Genomic DNA, 22,680 nt, shown 5'->3' with positions numbered 1-22,680 from the left:
TGCTTAATGCTAAAGTCATAAGTCTAGGACATTCTAGCAAACAGTTTATCATGCTTTACTTTGAGGCGATTGCGAGGGAAAACTCATTTCCAACAGCACTTCAGCCGTCGTCGTGAGACTGTCAAACGACCGTACTAGTTTTACGATAATTTGAAAATAATTGCTTCGACCTAGCGGACATAGGTATTTTCGCATCTGAAGTCACTGTTGATGCATCAGTGCTCAGACTCAGAGTGACTCATCGTAAAAATCCAGAATCCGTTTACGCATGTACCTGGTGCATTCAACGCGCCGAACCTAGCTTTCGTCGTCAGACAGTTTACGTTGTGGTAATAGCAGTGAAGTAGAGTCTGGTTCTATTACCACATACGTAGGAGAGGATTCTCTCCTATGTAATTACCCTGGAAAACCACTTTGCTTTGCCGGACAACAACAACTAACGGTGCGCAATTTCTATTTGACGTCACTAATGCGTGTTTACAATGTTCCTTGTGCTTAATAATAATAGTACATAGATATCATCAGTTGTAGATTTATGCATTGTTCTCCAAACTCTCAGCTGAATACCATTATTGTCGCGCTGATGTTGATAAGTCAGTCAGTGCTATCGAAGCTGTGTTAAAGCTTGCTAATGGTTTCCCAGCTCATCGCAAATCCCTAATCACATTTTGCAAATAGAAATGGCTGATATATAAGCTAATACAAAGTTATGAATATTTTCCATTAAACAATTTGATTGAAAATACCGTTGATGACACGAAAATGGCACGATTCTTAAAATTTTATTTAAGAAATTGCAATTATTTTTTCATTGTTTCTTATGCATCCATGATCAAACTGTTGAAAACGGTCGTATTGTTAGCTGATCGTCATATTTTTTACAATTTGCCTAATCATGAATTCCAAGGTGTTTTCCAAGGCAATCTAGGAGTTTCCCAGAGGGTTTCAGGGGCGTTGCAAAGGGTTAGGTGGATCCCAGGGGTGTTCCACGAGGTTTCAGGGGGTTTCCAAGGCGTTAAAGGGATGTTCCAGGGGATTTCTGGGGGTTTCAGAAGCGTTTGAAGGGTTTTAAAGAAGATTCACGGGCGTTTTTGGGGTGTTTCAGGCGATTTCAGAGGTTCCATGGGGCTTTAGGGATTCTCCGGGGTTCATGGCCTTTCCGGAGCGTTCCTTAGGGTTTCAGGAGATCCCAGGGTCGTTCCAGAAGTGTTTCAAGGGATTTCAGGGGCGTTACATGCAGTTTCAGGATGTCCCAGTTACGTTCCGAGAGTATTGCAGGGAGTCTCAGGGAGTTTTCGGGGAATTTCACGGGTTTTCAGGGACTTTAAGGGAGTTCTAGGGTTGTTCCAGTGGTGTTCCATGGGATTTCAGATGGTCAAGGGGACCCCAGGGACGTTCTAGGGGTGATCCAGAGAGTTTCAAGGGAGTGCATGTGGTTTCAGGGTCCTCTGGTGGACCTAGGGTGTTTCAAGGGATTTCAGTGGGGTTCCATTGGGATTCAGGGTGTTTCAAAGGTGTTTAAGGGCGCTTCATGAGTGTTCCAAGGATTTTCACGAGCTTTCAGGGGCGTTCCAGGGGTTTACATGAAGTCATGAGCATTCTAAGCTTGTAATTGGCTTTTTAAGAGATGTTGAGATAATTCCATATTCTGAATCTGCACGCCAAACTGAGCAGAAATCCAAATTTTCATGAATTTTGGAGCCCGGGAACCTATTTAAAAATCAATTTGAAGTTTGTATGGGAGCGATTTGCCGAATCACCCCTCGTCGGATTTTGTACTGGATGGAGCTGTCAAGCAGTTGCCCAGCTGTCAAAAGGTGATTTGAATAAATCTTTTTGAAATTGATTTTTATTTGTAACAACTATTTCTAAATTTAGACAACCGGAGTGAGCTATACCACAATGGATCAATGGAGCAAACTTTTTTTTGCATTCTTCGCATGTAAACAAGGTGCCACCGTATATGGACACAAGCTGTTCATTTCATAGATTGTTATGAACAATTGCGATGCATTTTTTTAACCGTTATGTGGCCGGCAAACTTTTTGCTTTTTTCTACACCGTGTATTTTAAATGGGTGCTGGGTACCCGGGTACCCTGCCGGCCACATAAGGGTTAAAGAGTTCATGTTCCATTCAAATTCAAATTCAATGGGAACTATGAGAAACGAATGGATCTAGACGTTCACTTGATACCGTATGCGTGATAATGTTTCGAAGGAAACACTTACATTTTGAAGGCTTGTAAACATTCGACACTTTTCACTACCTTCGTTTCGTTGCCGCGGTCGGATGTCAGCTTGCTTTGTTGTACATTCGTGCGCTACCGCTACCTCTTACACACAACACGAACGGCAGAACGAAGATCAATAAACATAAAAGTGGATCAAATCAACGTCGTCTGACACGATGACATTTGTCTAATTTCAGCTTTTCACATGATTTCAGCCAATTTTAATAATGATTGGTACCGTCGTTCGGGGTGACATTGGGCCTGGAGGGTAACATTGGTCCATCGACCCCACGGTTTCAATATAAGTCAGAGAATGCGACGGTGGATGCAAAGTATCTTAGAATTATGTATTCTAGTAATCTAGCACACATTATGCATTCTCGTCGTATTCTAAACGTGCGGAATAGTGGCCCAATGTCACCCCGCTTTGGCCCAATGACACCCCGCACGACGGTATAATATTAGTTTATTCGTGCATGATAAATCGATTATGACACATACTTATAGCCAAAACAGCTCCCTTTATGGGAAAGACAGGAATAACAAAAACCGAACCATCTCCCGAAGACGCTATCGTGGTCAAGCGCATTCGTTTGACATTTTTATTGCGTACAGTAGTTTGATCGCTTGTGTTGCGAATGTTGAAGACAAAGGCAGCCGAATACCGACGAAAATGTGTCAAAGACTGTGATCGCTAACAAGACTGCATTTTGTAAGTTTGTTGAAGGTGGGATTCGATCTCAGTTCGTCGCCGTGATGGTCACGTGCTATAACCATCACACCGGTTCTAGACGAACATTTGAAAAGGGCCTATCTGCTTTTTGTAAACAAACTTGTTTCTGTCTCTGTAGGGTCCATCTGCATCTACCCACGCACATCAACACCCTTATCGGAAATAGTGTTCTTCAAGCTATCCGTTAAAGGTGTTGATGTGCTGGGTGGATGCAGATGGGCCCTACAGAGACAGAAACATGTTTGTTTACAAAAAGCAGATAGGCCCTTTTCAAATGTTCGTCTAGAGTTCCGCTCTTTCACATTTTCCATTTTAAGTAATGATTGCTCTATATACAATGTATATTATAGACCGCAAATATGCATGCAATATGGCTTCAGTTCCGTGATTATTTGAGCAATTTTTTTTTAAGGAAAACACGTGTGGCTGCAACGGAATGACAAACTAGAATGATTTATTAAAACTTAAATAATTCAAGGGTTACTATGACCAACAATTTTATATGTTGACAAATAGCGATACCGTCTACCCCCGTTGGTATGAACGACACCTCATGCAAACCAACGGGGTTCATTTTTAATTTGAACGTCTAGCAACTCTGTTAGCACAGACAAACAGACGTAACACTTCGAACATTTTTCGATTCAAATCATAGTCACGGAAACATATTCGCCCAATGCTAAAATGACTATGTTTGGCCGACCACCAACTAGGTGGCGGTAGTGAGCAAACGTCAAACTCGAACAAAAACGATGCGAGCGCCACGGTTGGGCAGTTGGCCAACTATCAAATTTTGAAAAAGACCGTTAAATCGGTGTACGATGGGAATTATCAAAGTGTTACGTCTGTTTGTCTGTGCTGTTAGCATCGAAAAACACACTACTGGCAACCTGATATGGTGTTTTGTTTTGGTTCTGCGTTCCATTTCACATCGTTCCATTAGCAGAATGACGTTTGAACTATTTTTAGTTTGAACTATGTGCAGATTAGAGGGGGTCAAACTAAAAAGTGTTCACATTACATGTGATCAAACCAACGAGGGTAAACGGTATGGCCAATTCTTCGTTTGAAAGTTTCATGACAATCGGTTGAAAAACGAAGTCTTGATGATAAATATTTATTTCTAAACAAGTAAGAGGTAGTAGCCTGGGTAGAACAGAAGCCAAACAATAGAATCCTAAAATAAAACTAAACGCAATATTCATACTTATGACACTAAGGACCAAGATTTGGTTGAAAGACACCAACACTGCCAGGTGGATTAATAAGGGTTTTTCATACAGCGAAGTTAAGAGGAAACAAACCATCATCGTTTAGCAAAAATTCAAAAGCAGTTTTCTCGCTGAAATCCTAACCAATGTTAATAAAAATTTATCACTGCACTCTGGTCACCTTCTGAATAACAGTGAAATAATTTCCAATGACGGTTTTCTGACTTAGAGAAAGAAAACTGCTTTTGAATAATTGATGATTGCTGATGACTGAATGATGGTTATTTGAGTCTTAATGACCAACAAAGGTTTTTCAAATGAGAAATCAATCACCGCCGTTAGGTGGCTGACGAACCAGTCAGTGGCGGAGCACAAACGCCTAGTAGGTATTCATCTCGTCATCGTCTTAGTTCGTCACAGTAGGCGACCGTCGGGGTCGGGGTCACAACAAAAAAAAACGTTAGAGCTGCCGAGCCCGCCGCCCAATAAATTATGAAACAGTTCGATGAATGAAAGCTCCCTCCCGTAGCTTCGTCGCCTACTGTGTTATTGGGTATTGTGCAATTATTCATGACGAAGGCGGTGAATCTTCGAGCGTAAGTACAAGCGCCGCATGCTATTTGTATATGTACTGTCGTCATTGTGATTCATGCGCATCGATCGGTCGATCGACTGACTGACTGGTGGTCGTGAATCGGAATAAGTCCACGTTGTTGGCGGGAGGGAACGAACGGGTTTGGCATCATCCGCCATCAGGTAATCGGTTACGTATGTGCCGCCCGCCTATGAGGGTCAATTTCTCGAACGGGGTGCTGCACTTGAGGAGGTTCGCGAGAAAATTAGCTAAAGTAGGGTTTATTTCTGAAGTAGCTTTTGAGTCTTCACCATCGTTCCACAGACATACAGACGTAACTCTTAGAGGAAATTCATCAAAAACTTTTGACCGGTGTAATTTTTATGAGCACACTGCCACCTGTGGGTAGAACCGTGCGCGACACTGTCGGCCATGATGGATTTCGATTTGACGTTTTGCTGACACGCACACTACTACACGAATTGCCTGTAACTTTCGTTTGCATCATTCAGCAACGTGTACACTGGCAAACGTCAAAGCGATCGAGCACTAGCGCATCTGCTGGAATTGATCGTTAAATGCATGCGCCAAGCCGTTTTGAAGAGTGTTGCGTCTGTTTGTCTGTGATCGTACCAAAAAGATGGTGTCGGCGAAAGGAAACGAAAAAGGGTGAAAGAAAAGTATTACGGAAAATGAACTACCTTCAATTGTATTGTGTCTCTCGGGTGTGTTATGATGGGTGCAGCGCAGCGCAATCAGTGCGAGCAAATAGCGTGTAATTTGAGCGATTCCAGAGGTTTCGGTTATGCGGTTGTGCGCCAAAAACGTACCTGATTATTATCGGTTATGTCAATATCCGCAAGGTTGTGTTCACTATTCAAATGGAGATGTTTAATGTTATCAGATGTTGTTGAATAGGGGCTATCTGACGAATCTGCACGCTTATTTCAGAGTCCCTTGTTCGGCTGTTCTTTTTTCGTCAAAAGTTATGATTACCGAAGTTCAGCACAGTTTTACCGAACGTTACCGATGATTCGGTTATATTGTGAGGCAAGCACAATGATACATATGCCCAGGGAAATCGAGAAAAATTCTTTACCAAGAACTGGAATTCAACCCACAAGGTTAAGTGGAGACCTCCATTTTATTGTATACACCTTCAGAGTATGTACCATAAAAATAAGAACTACCCTTGGAATTACCATAGTACACTTAAATATGTGTTATTTAAGACATAAACAACATAAATTTTATCTATAGAAAAGTTGGAAAGTTGAAGTTTATTCAGCTACCTCGGTGTCTTGGAAATTCTCTATTCACAAGAAAAGTGAAACCGGTCTTAAATCAATATTCTGTGATTCGCAATCTAGTAGGTATGCTTGCAAAGCAAGCATAACGCTTAACAGAAATCAGTTGGCAGCGTCGATTACTTACTTATGCATCTCCACCGTCGACGCCTACTTTGTGTAATAAGAGAACAATATTTTGCAATGCTGTTGTAGCCAGCTCCGGCACAACAACTTGAGTCGGATCATCTTTTCGTTCTCTTTGCCTTTAAACCTATATGGAAGCGATGTCAGCAAAGCAGGGGGTGGAAAACGAATTGCAAACCACGTGAAAGGTCATGATGCGATGAGCTGGGAAACCATTAGCAAGCTCTCTAAGTACCTATTAGCCGGCACAACTTCGATTAAGCTGACTGACTTATCAACATCAGCGCGACAATAATGGTTTTTCTGCTGAGAATGTGGAGAACAATGCATAAATTTACAACTGATGATATTTGTCTAGATAGGTATGTAGTATTATTTATTATTAAGCACAAGGAACTTTGCAAACACGAATTAGTGACGTCGACTAGAAATAGGAAGCAATCAGTGAAGTACTAGATTGAAAGTAGTGAGCTGGATTTTTGTATGGTGAGATGATCAATTCTCCGTTTCTGCAAAGAAATGCTGCAAACAGCGTGGGTTATATGATTTCTTGCCTAATTTGATGCTGTTTGAGCAAAACTTTGGGTAACTGTGTTGTTGAAGTTGCAAGAAATAAATAATACAACAACACAGTTACCCAAACTTTTGCTCAAACAGCATCAAATTAGGCAAGAAATCAAATAACCCAAGCTGTTTGCACCATTTCATTGCAGAAACGGAGAATTGATCATCTCACCATACAAAAATCCAGCTCACTACTTTCAATCTAGTACTTCACTGATTGCTTCCTATTGCGCCGCGTTGTTGTCCGGCAAAGTGGATTTCCAGGGTAATTATATAGGAGAGAATCCTCTCCTACGTAAACTGTCTGACTGACGAAGACTGTTAAAGCTACGAGCGGCGGTGAGTTAAGTGCGCCCAAGTGCATGCGTAAACGGATTCTGGAATTTTGCGATGAGTCACTTTGAGCGGTGCATCAACAGCGACTTCGGATGCGACAATATCGCTACTGCTAGGTCGAAGCAATAGGACAGATCGACGAAGTACTAGATTTGTAGTAATGAGCTGAATTTTAGTATGGTGAGAAGGTCAATTCTCCGTTTCTGCAATGAAATGGTGCAAAAAGCGTGGGTATTATGATTCCTTGCTTAATTTGATACTGTTTGAGCAAAACTTTGGGCAACAGTGTTGTTGTTTTCTCCATTTCTTGCAACATAAACAACATAATTATCCAAAGTTTTGCTCAAACAGCATCAAATTAGGCAAGGAATCATAATACCCTAGGTGCTGCGGATAGGAACGGTTTTATTTCTCAAGCTAGCCAATACACACCAACACACTTCCGTCACACAGCTTGTAAACACGCACGAGCGTTCAATTTTCTTGCAAACACCTCTCTGAGCGCAGTTGTCAAACATGCCGTCGCGACGCTGTTCGGAAATGGTAAACATGATCAATCCACCATTATTCCAATTTTGTTGTCGTGTTCAAAGTTTATTATTTTCCATTCGCGATGGAAATTTGGAAGGATAGTTGTTACAAAATTAGCTAAAATGGGCTCAAAACAATGTTTATTCTTCTCCTCGCTTTCCGACGGATTGATAGCGGCAAATGGAGATATCGTGACAACAGTTTTGATTATATCCGCAGCACCTAGATAACAATACTCTTCAATCAAGCACACAGGTACAACAAGGTTTAACATAACCTCTATCTCCAATGTTTGGCTCCCAATGTTTGGCTCCAGCTGAGAGAGCATATTGAGTCAGTCCGCGACACTCAGATAATACCCACGCTTTTTGCACCATTTCTTTGCAGAAACGGAGAACTAACCTTCTCACCATACAAAAAATCAGCTCATTACTACAAATCTACTACTACACTGAACGTGCCCCATTATTTTCAAATTAGGGTATCGGGATGCTTCGTTGGCATAGTCCCCTCGTTCGGCCTATCTCAACGTAAACCAAAAACCCAAACAAACACGCATATTGAGGACATTTTTTTTCACTATGTACCCAAATCTTGGCCCATCAGTAAAGTGACGTCTACAACACCGATAAAATGACGTCAACAACATTGCTTGCGTAAGAACCAGAAAGAACGAACAGGAAGAAAGATTTTGTGTGCGGTGACTGTAAAAATATAACACAATAATTGGGTTGCGTTGTTTTCGTTACTAAGTTGAGAAGGAACTTTTGTTTAAGTGCTTCATTTATAGTTTTTTGAAAATTTGGCTCCGAAAATGTAATTTAAAAGTAAGATTGGTGAACAAACAGAGATAATACTTCAGCAGAAATATTGAAAAAAATGAGATAATAAGTGGTTCTAGTGCATAGAAAGCAATAGGCCAACGTTGTATCCAATAATAGGCCAATTTTTGTACCACAGTCCAACGTTGCATACCATCGCATCGAATCTTTTTAACTTAATTAAGTAAATTCTTAAATATTTACGTTAGTTTACTTCCAATTGGTGAAACATGCATTGCCTAGAGTGTGCAAAAGGGTCAACATATTATTTCTAGTGGTATTAATTCACGAGTTATGGTCAAAATTGCCAAAGTGGCTTGCAAATTAGGCCAAGGAATGGAACATATACCCTATTTTAAAACTACAGTACACTGTAGTACACTGTCGTTTGAAAGAAACTCGGCTCATGTGGTACTGAAAATGAGTTTTGCATCGTAATTACCGGATCCTCAAGTCAGTCATAATCGGTTTTGCTAAGCAACTTCCACTCAATAGTGATTGGAAATATACTGATTGGCTCAACGATTCATTCGGCCTAATGGCAGGAACAACAGCCTGAGCTAAAAATCTAGTCTAATCTAGCACATACGCAACCAGTACAAGAAACCATTCTGGAATTTAATAGGTTTAGATTACGCCCAATTATTTGTCTTGTCAATATTGATACTTGCAGCATATTGCTAATTTAGAGAAAACTTTCCGTTTTACGGTAGAACAAAAAGATACCGCACTGTCAGATTACTGATTCTCACTAAGGTATCATCGAGCTACCCTAGCGATGCCCTGGATAGCCTTGGATACGACGCCGATGATCATTGTTTGTTGTTGGTTTTCAGTGCAATTCACCTTGCAAGCATGCTTTGATTTGGCCTTCAGTTTCAATGATAGGATAATTTTCAAGCCTGCGGTAGAACTCGGCGACTACCACAGAGTGGAAATATTTCTAAAAATCCTTAATATTAAAGATATTATACAAGGATACAAGCGTCATAGTGGCCAGGCCTACTGCGTAGCGTTTACCGCAGAGATGATCCTTTGTAATTAGTCGACTTTTGTTTAAAAATCGATTCACTTCTCGAATTTATAAGGAACAAAGGATGTATAGACATTAGCGTGGGACACAAAAAGACATTTCACTCCTGTACACTTTTTGAGTTCCATTTTGGCCCCATATCAACTGTGCAAAATTTCAACTCGATCGGAGAAACTATATTTTAGCGCCAGCCATTTTAAGTTTTCATACGATTTACTATGTGGAAAAGCACTTTTTCAAAGAAAAATCGCCACAGGTTGCCCCTTAACCCCTAAAAATAAATCGATGAATGATTTCTGTTGGAAATTTTACGAGGAACAAACCCTGTGAAGACCGCATAGCGATCTAAGGCATGTGGAAAAAGTTATTGACTAAAAACCGAATGGCATGCCAACGCTGTTTAACATGTAAGGAATAACAATAAATAATAAAATCTCGTCATTTTATCGATCAGGTAAGGCTTAATAACTTTTACCACGAATGTCGCATCGCTTTGCAGTCTTTGAAGGTCTGATTCCTCATGAAGTTGTCTACAGTAATCATTCAACGATTTATTTTTAGGGATCAATGGGTGACCTCAAACGATTTTTCTTTGAAGAAGTAAATTTTCCCCATAGTAAATCGTATGAAAAACTAAGAATGGCGGGCGCTAAAATATAGTTTCTCCGATCGAGTTGAAATTTTGTACAGTTGATATGGGGCCAAAATGGAACTCAAAAAGTGTACAGGAGTTGGAGTTTTCTATTTTTTTTCCCATTGTTCGGATGATCAAACCAAATTTTTGTAGTAGCCGTTAATTCGTGTAGCGTTGTGCCGTGCCGTCGTGCTGTCCAGCGTTGTCGTAACACCCATATAAACCGTGTACCAGGCTAATAGACATACCGTACCAAACGCTCCGAAATTTGTGAAAAATATGGTTGAATAAAGTAAAATGAGGGGGTTAGAAGCAAAGGGGTGTAAGTGACAAAAACCCACTTTCGAGTAAATGAGGTTTAAAGCTTTGGACCAATTTTTCATCCCATACAAAATGTATGGAGCTTCAAAATCAACCTAGTTTTCTCTGTTTTATTGTAATTTTTCCAAACAATCTTAAAAAAGTTCCTGAAAGCTTGAAATCTGAAGAATTTTATGATGTCCTCAGCTCAAAATCGACAAAATAATCACTTACACCCCTATGATTCTGGGCCCCTCAAATGTTGATAACTGCTTCAACAAGTCTCTCTCTCTCTCTCTCTCTTCTTGGCGTAACGTCCTCATTGGGGCAAAGCCTGCTTCTCAGCTTAGTGTTCTATGAGCACTTCCACAGTTATTAACTGAGAGCTTCCTCTGCCAATGACCATTTTGCATGCGTATATCGTGTGGCAGGCACGAAGATACTCTATGCCCAAGGAAGTCAAGGAAATTTCCTTTACGAAAAGATCCTGGACCGACCGGGAATCGAACCCGTCACCCTCAGCATGGTCGTGCTGAATACCCGTGCGTTTACCGCCTCGGCTATATGGGCCCTATATGCTTCAACAAGTACAACACCTTGAACTTGTGCGCTTTTTTCTGCATATTCACTCTCAATATTTTCTTGATTTCTTAACCATTTTACAAGGAAGTCACAAGCTGAATCAATATGCTTTCTTTTTGATACTTTTTCCGATGAAAACACTACACAGAATACTAAAAACTCCACCGGATGACGTGGCATCATGAGCCGCACCACGACTCCGTCTGCTAAATGAAAAAGTGGAACTTTGACAACTTTGGAAATGTGACAGCGATTTAAAACGCATCCGCTCGCGCGCACAGTTTGCTAGGATCTCTCAAACAACAGCCTGAGCCTGAAAGAAGGAAAATTTTCAGTTTCTGTGAATTCTCCGTTTCTGAAATAACATGGAGCAAACAGCACGGGCATCGACAAACCGACGAGACATCTAGAATAAAAAAAAAAACAAATTTGTTGTCCAGAATGAAAAAATGCGAACACTAAACAGCTCACCACATCTACAAAGGTAGCGTGGCCCCAAACACCCGTGTATTCACATAAGAGAAGATTCGCGTCTGCGCTGATTTGACAGAAGCGATTGGTTGTTAAATCTTTTGTCTCATCCCTAGCTTATAACAGTATAACACATACTTTAAGTGATTTGTTTCCACTAAAGACGCTATAATGTGTCTTTAGTTTCCACCATGTATGTCAGATAAGAACATTTTTGTGAGATGTGCAGTGCGAAAAATGGCGAGTTCTATCACGTCAATAGAAATACACTAGAACTCCAATGGCGCTGTAGTCACTTTTCTCATTTAATTATTTTAATAACTTCAATTGCAATAACTTACTACTTTTAAGTGGCCATCTTGTAGAGGACCTTTTGTTTTGGTAAACAAACTCAACTTGACACTTCAAGTACCGCTGCTGACGCTGTAAGGGCGTGGCAAACTAGATGTTAGTCACATGAACAGTCGCGACATTGGACTTCTGTAGTTAGTTATTCTACTATCACATCAAAGTCGACCTGTCGACCTCAAATGTCAAACTAGACCTTTTTTCCATTTTACTTATTTCGAATTTTCTTATTATTCCTTCATTTTTCGAGTTCGAGTAAAGTACAATTGGGTTCTTTAGCGGTATCCTGATTATTTCATAATAGGATTCTCCGCCCAAAAATTGGCCGAAATCCAAAATTTCATATTTTTGGTGTCCGGGAACTATTTTTGAAATGCATTTAAAGTATGTATGAGGATTTTTTTTTTGTTCGGGCCGAAATGTCATTTTATCGATTAAACTGTCATTCTATCCACGAAAATTTAAAACTGTTTTGTTAATTTAACCATCAAAACAAAGGTACTGGAATCCAATAAAACCACGTTATACTCAGAAAAATGAGCTCTTTCGATTAGGCTCATTTCGATTAGAAAATAGTAAAATTTTATTCAATAAATAACCCAATTTCGATTAGAATACCGTGCTTGATGATATTATTCAATGAATGCGATATTTCCAGCGGCGTCATGGTCGCGATTTTTTCCGCAGTCAAGTTCTCAGATTGCGAACAATCCTCGGTACCCAATTACGTAATTTATTTTTGGTCCTTTTGTCAGATCGGTGTAACACGCTAAATATAATGTACACAAAATGCAATTTACACGGAAAAAATACACGGTAATGTAAATTATTGGGTACCGGACTGGACACACAAATTTTAACGGGTTTCTTTGGTACATCGAGGTTTTGAAATTCTAGATTCAGTTTAAATAAGGGAGAAAGTAACATGATCGATTTCTCCTCATCGACTCTCTTCGGCAAAATAAAGTGATAAGATGCAAATTCAATCGAACTTTTTTACACTTAGACGTTAGATTGCATCGCTACCTAGCGATTTATGACCAAAAAGTTCAACCATACTTACATCTTGTCACTTTAATTTGAAGAAGAGAGAGTCGATGAAGAGAACTCGCTCATATTACTTTCGCCCTTATTTAAACTTAATCTAGAATTAGTCTATAATATTTCGTCTTTAATTTTAGGACCCTATTGACAGGGGACAATTCTGAAACACCACTGTCATATAGGTTATCGCGGAAGAAACCTTCTCATAACGAGTTTTGCAAGTTTCTTCTTAACATTTCTAGAAAATTGTCCAGGATTAACTCCAGGGACACCACCAGAAATTCTTTTGGGGATTCTGTGACGGATGTATGAAAAACAGTTCTGGAAGGTTTACAAAAAGAATATTCTTGCAGGATATCTAAGAATAATTTTAGCAAGAATTAGAATCCCTTCAAAATGCATCGCTGTCCAGTGTCCATGGATTTCTTTGAAAATTTCTTCAGGATTCCTCCAGATATTCTTTAAGGAATTCCAACAGGAATTTTCCTTGGCACTTCTTCAGGAGTTTCTAAAGCAATTTCTCAAAAAAGTGATACTATTCCAGGGGTTTTCTCGAAATTCCTCCTGGAATTCCTTACGGGATTCTTTGCGATTTATCCGAAAATTTTCAAGAAATTCTTCTACGAATTTCTCCAAGAATTCCTCAAACTATTTCTTCAAAAGATGCAATTTGGAGATTCTAGGGTTTTTCTTTAGGAATTCAATTCCCAATTACCCAAACTTTTCCAGAAATAATTGTTCGAATTTCTCCAGCATTTATTAGGAAACTCCTGTAGAAAATTCTCAAGAGATTCTTCTGGAAGTTCCTCAAAAGGTTTTACCAATAATTTCCTTCAGGTAATGCACGCTGGATTTGTTCAGACGTTCCTTCGGCAATTCGTTCAGATTTTAGGATTTTCACATTCAAAATGATTCCCTCAACAAATCCTGCAGTGATTACTCTAGAATCTATTCGTATTTTCCATGAAATTTTAAAAAATATTCTTTTACGAACAAAGAGTCCTCCAGATCCTCCAGGTATTATTTCAAAAATTCCTTCAAAAAGTTATTTTTTTATGCCTTCAGTGATTCTCTACAGAATATCTCCAAGATTTTTATTGTTGTTTCTGCAAGTTTTCTTTCAAAAACTTCTCCAGATAATAGTTCAAGAATTTTTTGTGTACAAATCACTTCAGAGATTGTATAAGAAATTCCTTCAGAGGTATCTCCAGGAGTTCTTCCAAGGATTCCTCAGAAATTTTTCGAAGGATTGTTTTAAGAATTCCACCAGTATCTTTGTCTACGATTTCTACAGACATATGTATAGAGATCCCTTCAAAAATTCATGTAAGAATTTTGCGAGTAACCATCCAAGATGTTTTTCTTGGCATTACTTTCAGAGTTTCTCTATAAGTTTCTAAGGATTTTTTGTAGTTTCTTCTGGTATTATCCTAGGCATTCATTCAAGAATTGCTTCAGGACTTTTGTCCAGAAATTACCCAAAAAAGAAATCAAGAATTGGCTTTAGGAGTTTCCAAAGGTATCTTCAGGAGTTTTCTAAGCAATTTCTTGAGACAATCCTGCAAGAATTATTCAGAAATTTCTTCAGTTATTCCGTAAAGCAGTCTTCTGTATTTTCTGAGAAAGTTTCTGAAAACCCCTGGAGGAATTTCTGAACAAATTCTGCAGGGGTCACTACAGACATCATTTCTTATGAAACCATAAAGCAATTTAAAAAAAAATCTAATTAGGAATTTCTACAGAAACTATGGGAAAGATTTCCAAAACAATTCCCGTAGGATTTGAGAAGCATTTTTTAGAAGAATTTCTTAAAATCTCCTTGGATAATTTTTGAAGGAATCCCTCAAAGGAATTTCCATTGGCGAAGCTAGCCTTTTCTTTTTCCTCGCTCATTCTTCTTAAAAAGAGAAAAAGCGGAAGGAACGGTGGACCTATATCCCCAGTTGTTTAGGAGAGTGAGTAAGAAAAAGCTAGCTACGCCAATGGGAATATCTAAAGGAATCCTGCCAGGAATTCCTGGAAAAAAAACCCTGAGGAGTTCCCTAAATGAGGAAGGCGGACCCTCCCCCAAAGTGTCAGCTTGAACCTCAAATATGAATGTATGAGTACACAGAATCCCAGGAGGAATTTCTTAAAAAAATGCTGGCAAAACTCTCGGTAAATGCTTGGTGGAATTTCTGGCAAAAGATACTAAGGAATTTGTAGGGAAATTCCCGGAGAAATCCTTTGGTAAAATTATTGGAGGATTTTCTGACAGAATTCTTGAATACCTGGGAAGATCCCTAGAAAAAAAAACTCTTGATATGTTTCTAAAGGAATTCCTAAGAAATATGTTTCATTTCTCAAAGAATTCATGGAGAAATTATTGGAGATAATTTTAGAGGAAATGTCGGATAAATTTCTGGGGTAATACATCCAAAAACATATGAATCTCTGAATGAACTTCTAGACACAATAATGTGGGAATTCTCAATGGAATCCCTGAAACGATTCCTGAATCTCTGTTGGAATTCCTGAAGAAATACATGAATTTTCTGATGAAACAAATGGAAGAATTTATTAAAGAATCTTTTAAACAGGAATCCTTGTAGAACGTTTCGAATGAATCCCTGGAGAAATTCTTAGAGAGGGAATATCAGAAGGAGAACCTGTAGAAATTTCTTATAGAATTCCTGGAAGAATGTCTAAAAAATAGCTAAAAGAAAAAAAAAGAAGGTTTCTCTTAGAAAACTTGGTAGATGTTAAGACCGTATACCAGAAGTTATTTTTAAAGGAATCCATGTATTAATTTTGGAAGACATTTTGTAACCGTTCGTCCAATTCGCTCGAGAGATTATTAAACGCGGCGGATTTTGCACCACCTTGGATATGGAGCTCTTGGACTTGGACGAATGTACGGATGAATCTCATAGGGAATTTTTGAAAAAAATCTCTAAGGAAACTTCTAAATAATGTGGGCTTCGTGGCCGTGCGGTTAGCGGCGGCAGTCGTCTAGCCGTATCGTAAGCCAGGGAGTGTGGGTTCGATTCCCGCTCCAGTCGGTGGAAACTTTTCGTCAAACGAAAAATTCACCACTGGGCCACTGGGTGTTCTGTGTTGTCCGTTGTCTAGTGTAAGTAATGTGTTCAGTCTGTGCAGCCTCTGGCTGAAGACGGTGTGAATTGTATTTTAATTGTCTTTTAATAAATCCCTGGCGGAATTTCTGAAGTAATCTTTGTAAGAATTTCTGAAGGAGTCTGTGAAAGATTTTCTAAACAAATCTTTGGAGGAATTTCTGGAGGAACCTTTGATTTCCCTTGACTTGCTGAATGCATTTCTGAAGGAATCCTTGGATGATTTCCTAAAAAAATCTCGTACGGATTCCTGACAAAACCTATAGAGGATTTTTTAATGAAACCCATAAAAGCTTTTCTACAGGAATTTTTGGAGAATCATCAAACAAAAATTCCGATGGCAATTCTAGAAGAAATTCTGTAGTGATGCATAGTAGATGTTCTAAAGAACTTTCAAAAGATATCCGCGGAAAACTTTCCGAAGGGAATTCCTGGAGGATTTTCTAAAGAAATCCATGGAGCAAAATTCAGAAAAGAATCCCGGGCAGGTTTTATGAAAAAAAAAACAAATTAATTTCTGGGATAATCTCTAGAAAACTTTTGCAGAAATTACTACAGAATACTGAAGATTTTCTAAAGTATTTAATGAGAGAATTTCTTAAAAATGGAAGATTTCTTGATGGAACTACTGGAGGAATTTTTAAAGACATGAAAATTTTAAGAAAGAAACATTGGTAGATTTTAAAGAACTCTTAGAGGAATTTTTGGGACAATTCTTCAATAAATTTCTGAAGAAGTACCGTGACACAGCTGGAAAAAAAACTAAAATTGCCGGAGTTCCTCATATATGGTTCCAGAGCTTCCTGCAGATTTTTTTTTAATGAATTCCTGCTGGAGTTTCTTTGGAAGTTTCCTACTACATTTTTTTAAGACATTTTGGAGAAATTTTTCTAAACCTTAGAGATTATTGCCGGATTTTTGAAAGCAACTTTGGATGATTTCTCAAACAATATCCAAAAGAAACTCCCTCTTACTTTGAGTAGTATTGATGTCACCGAAAAAAAACAATTAAAGTTTATAATGACAGAATTTTGGGAGGAATTCCTGAAAAAGTTTCTAAAGAAACTCCTGAAGGAGTACTTAAGAAAATGTTGGAACAATTTTTAGAAATAGTCCTGTAGGAGAGATCTTTACAGAGAATTTCTTTGGAGTTCCCGAATTTCAAGAAATTCAAGAAATGAGTATTCTTGAAAAAAAATCTACATTATCTCCTTGTTTTACCAGCGATGAAATTTTTCAAGAAATACTCGGTAGAATTCATACATGAGCTTTTTGTGGAATTCGTGAAATAAAGGGTGAGTCGTTAATTATTGTGCCACCCTACCTTCAACTGATTCGCAAATTGTCTACAGTTAACGAAATGACACCAAATTTTTACAGTAGTTTAGCATATGTATGTATTTCAACTTTTTGGTATAGGTTCAAATTTAGGATACCTTTTAGTGAAATTTACGACATTTTCAATTAACGCCCTCCATGTGGACATGTTCAGGCTCCACTTGAAACAAATAATTAAAGTTCTCTGGTTTGCAGTGGCGTCGCGTAACCTCACTTTTTACCTGTGCACCAATTATAAATTCTTGAATTTTTTGAACAAATTTGCTTGTAATAATTAGAAAATGACGATAATAGCTGCTTTCACTCATTTCTATTGCGATTTGAATCATAAATCCTCTGCAATTACAAGTTTTAGGGTCGGTGCACAGGTAAAAAGTGAGGTTACGCGACGCCACTGCTGGTTTGTTTATGCGCATCGTGCCTGGTTTTCACCCAGCTCCAAGCTTATGTTTCACTGACAACCGTTCCTGAAACCTATTGACGAACGTTAAGATGATCCGATTGTGTATAATCATTAATTCTCCCAAGGCGTGATACCATGATTTTTGGTTTTAGCATGTGATTGTACAACATCTTTTTTAGAACTGTTAACTAAATGTATTCTATATCGATCGGAATCTCACTGATAACAGCTCAATTCAATATATGTAAACAATAGACTATAAGGAGAAACTGTGCAAAATTTGGTTGATTTTGGTGAAGTAGGAAAAAAGTTACGTTAGTTTGAAAATGGCACAATAATTATCGACTCACCCTTTAAGAGATGAAATTTCCTTGAGAAAATTTTAGTTGAACATCTTGCGGAGTTTTCAAAAAAAATATTGAGAAAATTGTAATCTGGCGGAAGTCCTTGAGAGACATATGTAAAATTAAAAAAAAAAAATATAATATAAAATATGTAGAGATCCTTTGCCTTGCTTAGAAAGTTTTGAATATCTGTAGGAAAAAAATCTATCGGAAATGATTCTTGAAGGAACTTCTTGAGGTTCTTCCTTGCAAGGTTGCGACCATTCATTTGCAAAGATTTACATTCATTTGCTTTTATCTCAGTTCAGAAGCATGCTATCGAAAAACAATGTATGGATGAATTTAACCTTGTAGTTTTATCTGAAAGTTTGTCAAATAACATTGGGGTCGCAAACGTATACCAAAGTCGTGAGCGAGCTGTGAAGGCAACTCTCAACGCGGTGAATGTAAATTTCATTCAACTCCTCAGCAAATTTCTAATAATCCCTCTGAAAATTCCTCACGGAATTCTGTCTGTTATTACTTTTAATTTAAGTTCTATTAGATACTCTCGTGCGGATTAAAAAAAAAAGAATTTACAACGGAGTGGGCAAACAAATCTCAAAAGAATTAAGTCAGGAATTAAAAAAAACAAGGATTAGCAAGAGGTTGTCAAATTTTTGGGAATAGGCACGTTTGCATAGAAATAACTGAAGGCACCTTAAAGGAACAACCGAAGAACTTTCCAAATAAAATGCCAAAAAATTATCCAAGGGAATCCCGAAGAAACTGCCGAAGGATGCCACAAAGTCATTTCCGAATATGTATCCAAACGAGTTGCTGAAAGAAATCAGAAAAATGCTCAAAGAATCTCCAAAAGTATTTCCGAATAAAACCCCAAAAATTGGCCAAGGAATTTCCAAAGAAATTTCCGATGAAATTCTATAAACTGCCAAAGAAATTTTAAAAGAAATATCCAAAGAATTTTCCAAAGTAATTTTTCAAAATACTTGCCGATGAAATAGAAATCAAATTAACAAAATTTAGCCTTCCAAATAAACGAATAAGTAAAAAAAAACAAAATTGGCTGAGTTCTCAAAAGAATTGCTGGAAAATCTCTCAAGGAATTCATGAAGGAGTTCCTACTGAAATCCAGAAATCCTGGAAGAATTCCTGGAGAAATCCCTGAAGGAATTGCTGTAGGAATCCCTGATGAAATTCTTACAGGAAACCCTGTAGAAACTCCTAAAGAAACTTCTTGATTATTTCCTGAAAAATCGTCGAGAGACCTCTGAAAAAATTCTGGAGAAACCCCTAAAGTAGTTTGTAAATAAAATTTCTGACAGGAGTTCCTGGAGAAATCTATGAAGATATTCATGGAGAAATCCCTGAAGGAATTCAAGAAAAAATCTCTAAACGAGCTCCTGGAGGCATCTTTGAAGGAGTTCCTATTGAAATCCCCGAATAAGTTCCTTGAGAAATCTCTGGAGAAGTTCCTCCAGGAGTTCTTAAGGCTCAGATAACCATCATTCAATCATCAGCAATCATTAATAAATCTTGCTTCAAATCACAAAACCTTCATTGAAAATGGTTTCCCTATTATCCATACGGTGACTAGACTGCAGTGATAAATTTGTATTAACATTGATTGAGATTTGAGTGAGAAAACTGGTTTTGAGTTTTTGATAAACGATGATGGTTTCTTTCCTCTTGAAAAAAAACCTTCCAGCAATTCAGGAGAAAGTTCTTCAAGAGTTCTAGGAAAAAAGTATTTCTGGAGAAATTCACGAAGGAGATCATGAAGAAATTCCTCTAGAAATTCCAGGAAAAATACCACAGAATTCTGGGATAAATCCCTGCAGGAGTCCCTGGAGAAATCTATTAAGAAGTTTCTAGAGTAATTCCTGGATAAATTCCTCAAGGAATTCCAGGAGAAATTCATCAAGGCATTCTAGGACAAATCCTTGAACAAATTTCTGGAGGAACCCCAGAAGGAGTCCCAAGGAATCCCTGAAGGGATGCCTGGGAAATATCTCAAGGAACTTTAAGAGAAATTATTCATAGACTCCTGGAGTAATCTCTGAAGGAATTCCTAGAAAAATCCTGGTGGGATCCTTGAACAAAAACATTCTGGAAGAATCCCTTATTTCAAGAGGAATCCTTAAATACATTCCAACTGGAAACGTCTAGCAAAACTTCTAGAGGATTTTTTTAAGGAATCCCTGAATGAATTCTTGGATGGATTTTTGGAGGAACCCCTGATGGAATTCTTGGAGTTATCATGGAAGAACTGAGAAACCCCTGAAGAATTTTCCTCAAGTTGCTATCGAGAGAACCATCGAATTATTAGCAATAGGTCATATGAATTAATCTCCGTAAACATTCTGTATTCATATCTCTGTGAAGATTCACAGAGATTTGCTGTACGGCTTCTCATACATTTGGAAAAGAGTATTTACTCAGCTTTATTCATAAGTGATATATAGGCCATATATGCATTCATATCGAATAACAGATTCACCGTCTTCAATCAAATGTTGAAAAGGAACAAATACTAGCATTAGACAACGAACAACACGAAACATCCAGCGGACTAGTAGAGAATTTCTCGTTTGCCAAAAAGTTTCCCTTGACTAGAGCGAGAATCGAACCCTCACTCCATGGCACTCACAATACGCCTAAGCTACAGATAATTTTTAGAAATTGGTAGGTAAGAAGACATTAATCGTAATCGCCAGAAATTAAGAGTTAGCCTGTGTTCATTGTTTTTTTTTTCGATAACAATCATAAGTTGAAGCACCGTGGCATCATCGCGGACGCTTGGGAAACCGGATAAACGAAAAAATGCTCATTTCGGATGGAATGATGGATAAAGTGCGGTGGTGTACGCGAAGCAACGGAGGTGTTACGCACGCTCCGTCCTTGAAATACTGGGCCAACAAAAGCAGGCGTGGAGGACCATAAAGCAACACGGACTGTGATAAACGCACAATGCTTCATCAGACATCGCATCGCATCGCATCATGAGATATTTATGGAAGTTGCAATACTTGAAATTTCATGGTCAACCGCGATACTCATCTTGTGGCACAGAGACACAAAAAGTGAAAGAAGAGATTGTAGTTTCCGTTCAAAGCGCCTACTGTGATAATCGTTGTGTGCATATAAATAATTGGTGGTAATGTTTCCGTATCTGTTTTGATTTCCATGTGGTTGCTGTGATCTAATCGGGCGCGCGCGTGCTTGCTGTGATGATGATGATAGGGTTTACGAAGCACGAGCAAATCTTGACGGCGGCGGCAGCAGCGGCCACGAGGGAGCACCCGAAAGAGAAGAAGAAAGCCGAAGAAGGCGGAAGAACAGCAGCAGCTACTACTAGCAGCGGCCATCAGCATGCCTCTGTTGTTGCGGTGGGGTACTTCCAAAAATTTGACCCGCTTTTTGCTGATCCTGCTGAGTGGGGTGCTGACGCTGCTCACGACGGCCAAGGCGAAACCCACGCTCAGCTTTGAGCTGTCGAAGATTCCGGGCTTTACGCAGATCGTGGAGCGACGGCTGCAGGATGCGATGAAAAGCTACAGGTGAGTTGATTTTATATTATTTTTATTTCACCAGATTTTTTTCAGGAAATATTTCTTCAAGTAAATCGTCTTATTATGTTTTCAAATGTTATTTCAGTAATTTTTTATAGATAGATAGATGTCTTTATTACAAAAATTTCCAGCCCGAAACTGACTATCTCTAGTGGGATTTCTCAAAAAAAAAAAATGTACATATATCTGCAGAATGCACCAAAGTGCATTAAATGAGTCCGTGTCTTTTTTAAGAGAACCAGACAAGAACTGAATGCTAATAATATATGACTGTTCTCTTGTATTCAACTAGTATTCGAGTATTCAACAGAATAAGGTGCAGAGTTTCGTGCAGCTGTTCACTACCGTGTTCAAAAAGTTCAACCGGGAGTTCCCCTCAACCCTTACTCTGGAGCGCTATCTCGGTGGTCTTTGTAACCGACAAGATAGCGACCTCTTTTTCCAGACTGGTTGCTCTAGATACCATTTACCCCCGCCGTGTCGATCGAGCATACTGGTCTATATGCCGACGGATCTCCGGGTGGTTTCTCCGCCTTTGGCAATAGAACCAGGCACTCTCTCTTCCGAACTTCTGGGAAAACTGCCTCACTCAGGCACTTCTGCATAGCAAACCTAAACATCTCGGGAGCCTCTACAGACCTAAACATCTCGGGAGCCTAACAATACGGAACTCCGTCCAGACCTGGGGCCTTATTTACGCTAAGGGACTTTGCTATCCCCGCAAGTTCCACATCGGTGACCCTCTCCTCATCCCCAGTCCCCGGCTGTCCAACGAAAGGAGGCCAAGGACTAAGATTATGACGCGGAAAGAGCCTCTCGATGATCCTCTCCAACATCTATAGAAACTGCTCGATACGAACCATTACACTTCTTGTCTTGGCCAGCACGATCCTGAAGGCATCACCCCACGGATTCGCATTGGTACTCTGACCGAGACCCTCAAAGCAGGCCTTTTACCCTTCCCATATCTCGGACTTCACCGCGACTTGGGCAGTAGCGAACACCACTCGCCGTTCGTTTCGCTCTTCCTCTGATCGTGCTCGCTGCATCCGCCGCCTAGCCC

The 22,680-nt window shown here is 39.0% G+C and overlaps 1 protein-coding gene across 1 annotated transcript in view; it reads left to right on the top strand.

Moving 5' to 3' along the window:
• LOC109409452 (uncharacterized) overlaps nucleotides 1-22,680 on the top strand; it is an 86,193-nt gene that overhangs the window by 12,574 nt on the left and 50,939 nt on the right. Inside the window, exon 2 of the mRNA XM_062845135.1 lies at nucleotides 21,289-21,605. Coding sequence (XP_062701119.1) covers nucleotides 21,418-21,605 — 188 coding nt within the window. The 5' untranslated portion in view covers nucleotides 21,289-21,417. The remainder of the gene's footprint in view (nucleotides 1-21,288; nucleotides 21,606-22,680) is intronic.

Source organism: Aedes albopictus, chromosome 1, assembly GCF_035046485.1.
Source record: "Aedes albopictus strain Foshan chromosome 1, AalbF5, whole genome shotgun sequence".
In the NCBI taxonomy this organism is placed as follows: domain Eukaryota; kingdom Metazoa; phylum Arthropoda; class Insecta; order Diptera; family Culicidae; genus Aedes; species Aedes albopictus.
The sequence above is the reverse complement of the archived record's forward strand: the minus strand, read 5'-3'. Positions and strand labels throughout refer to the sequence as shown.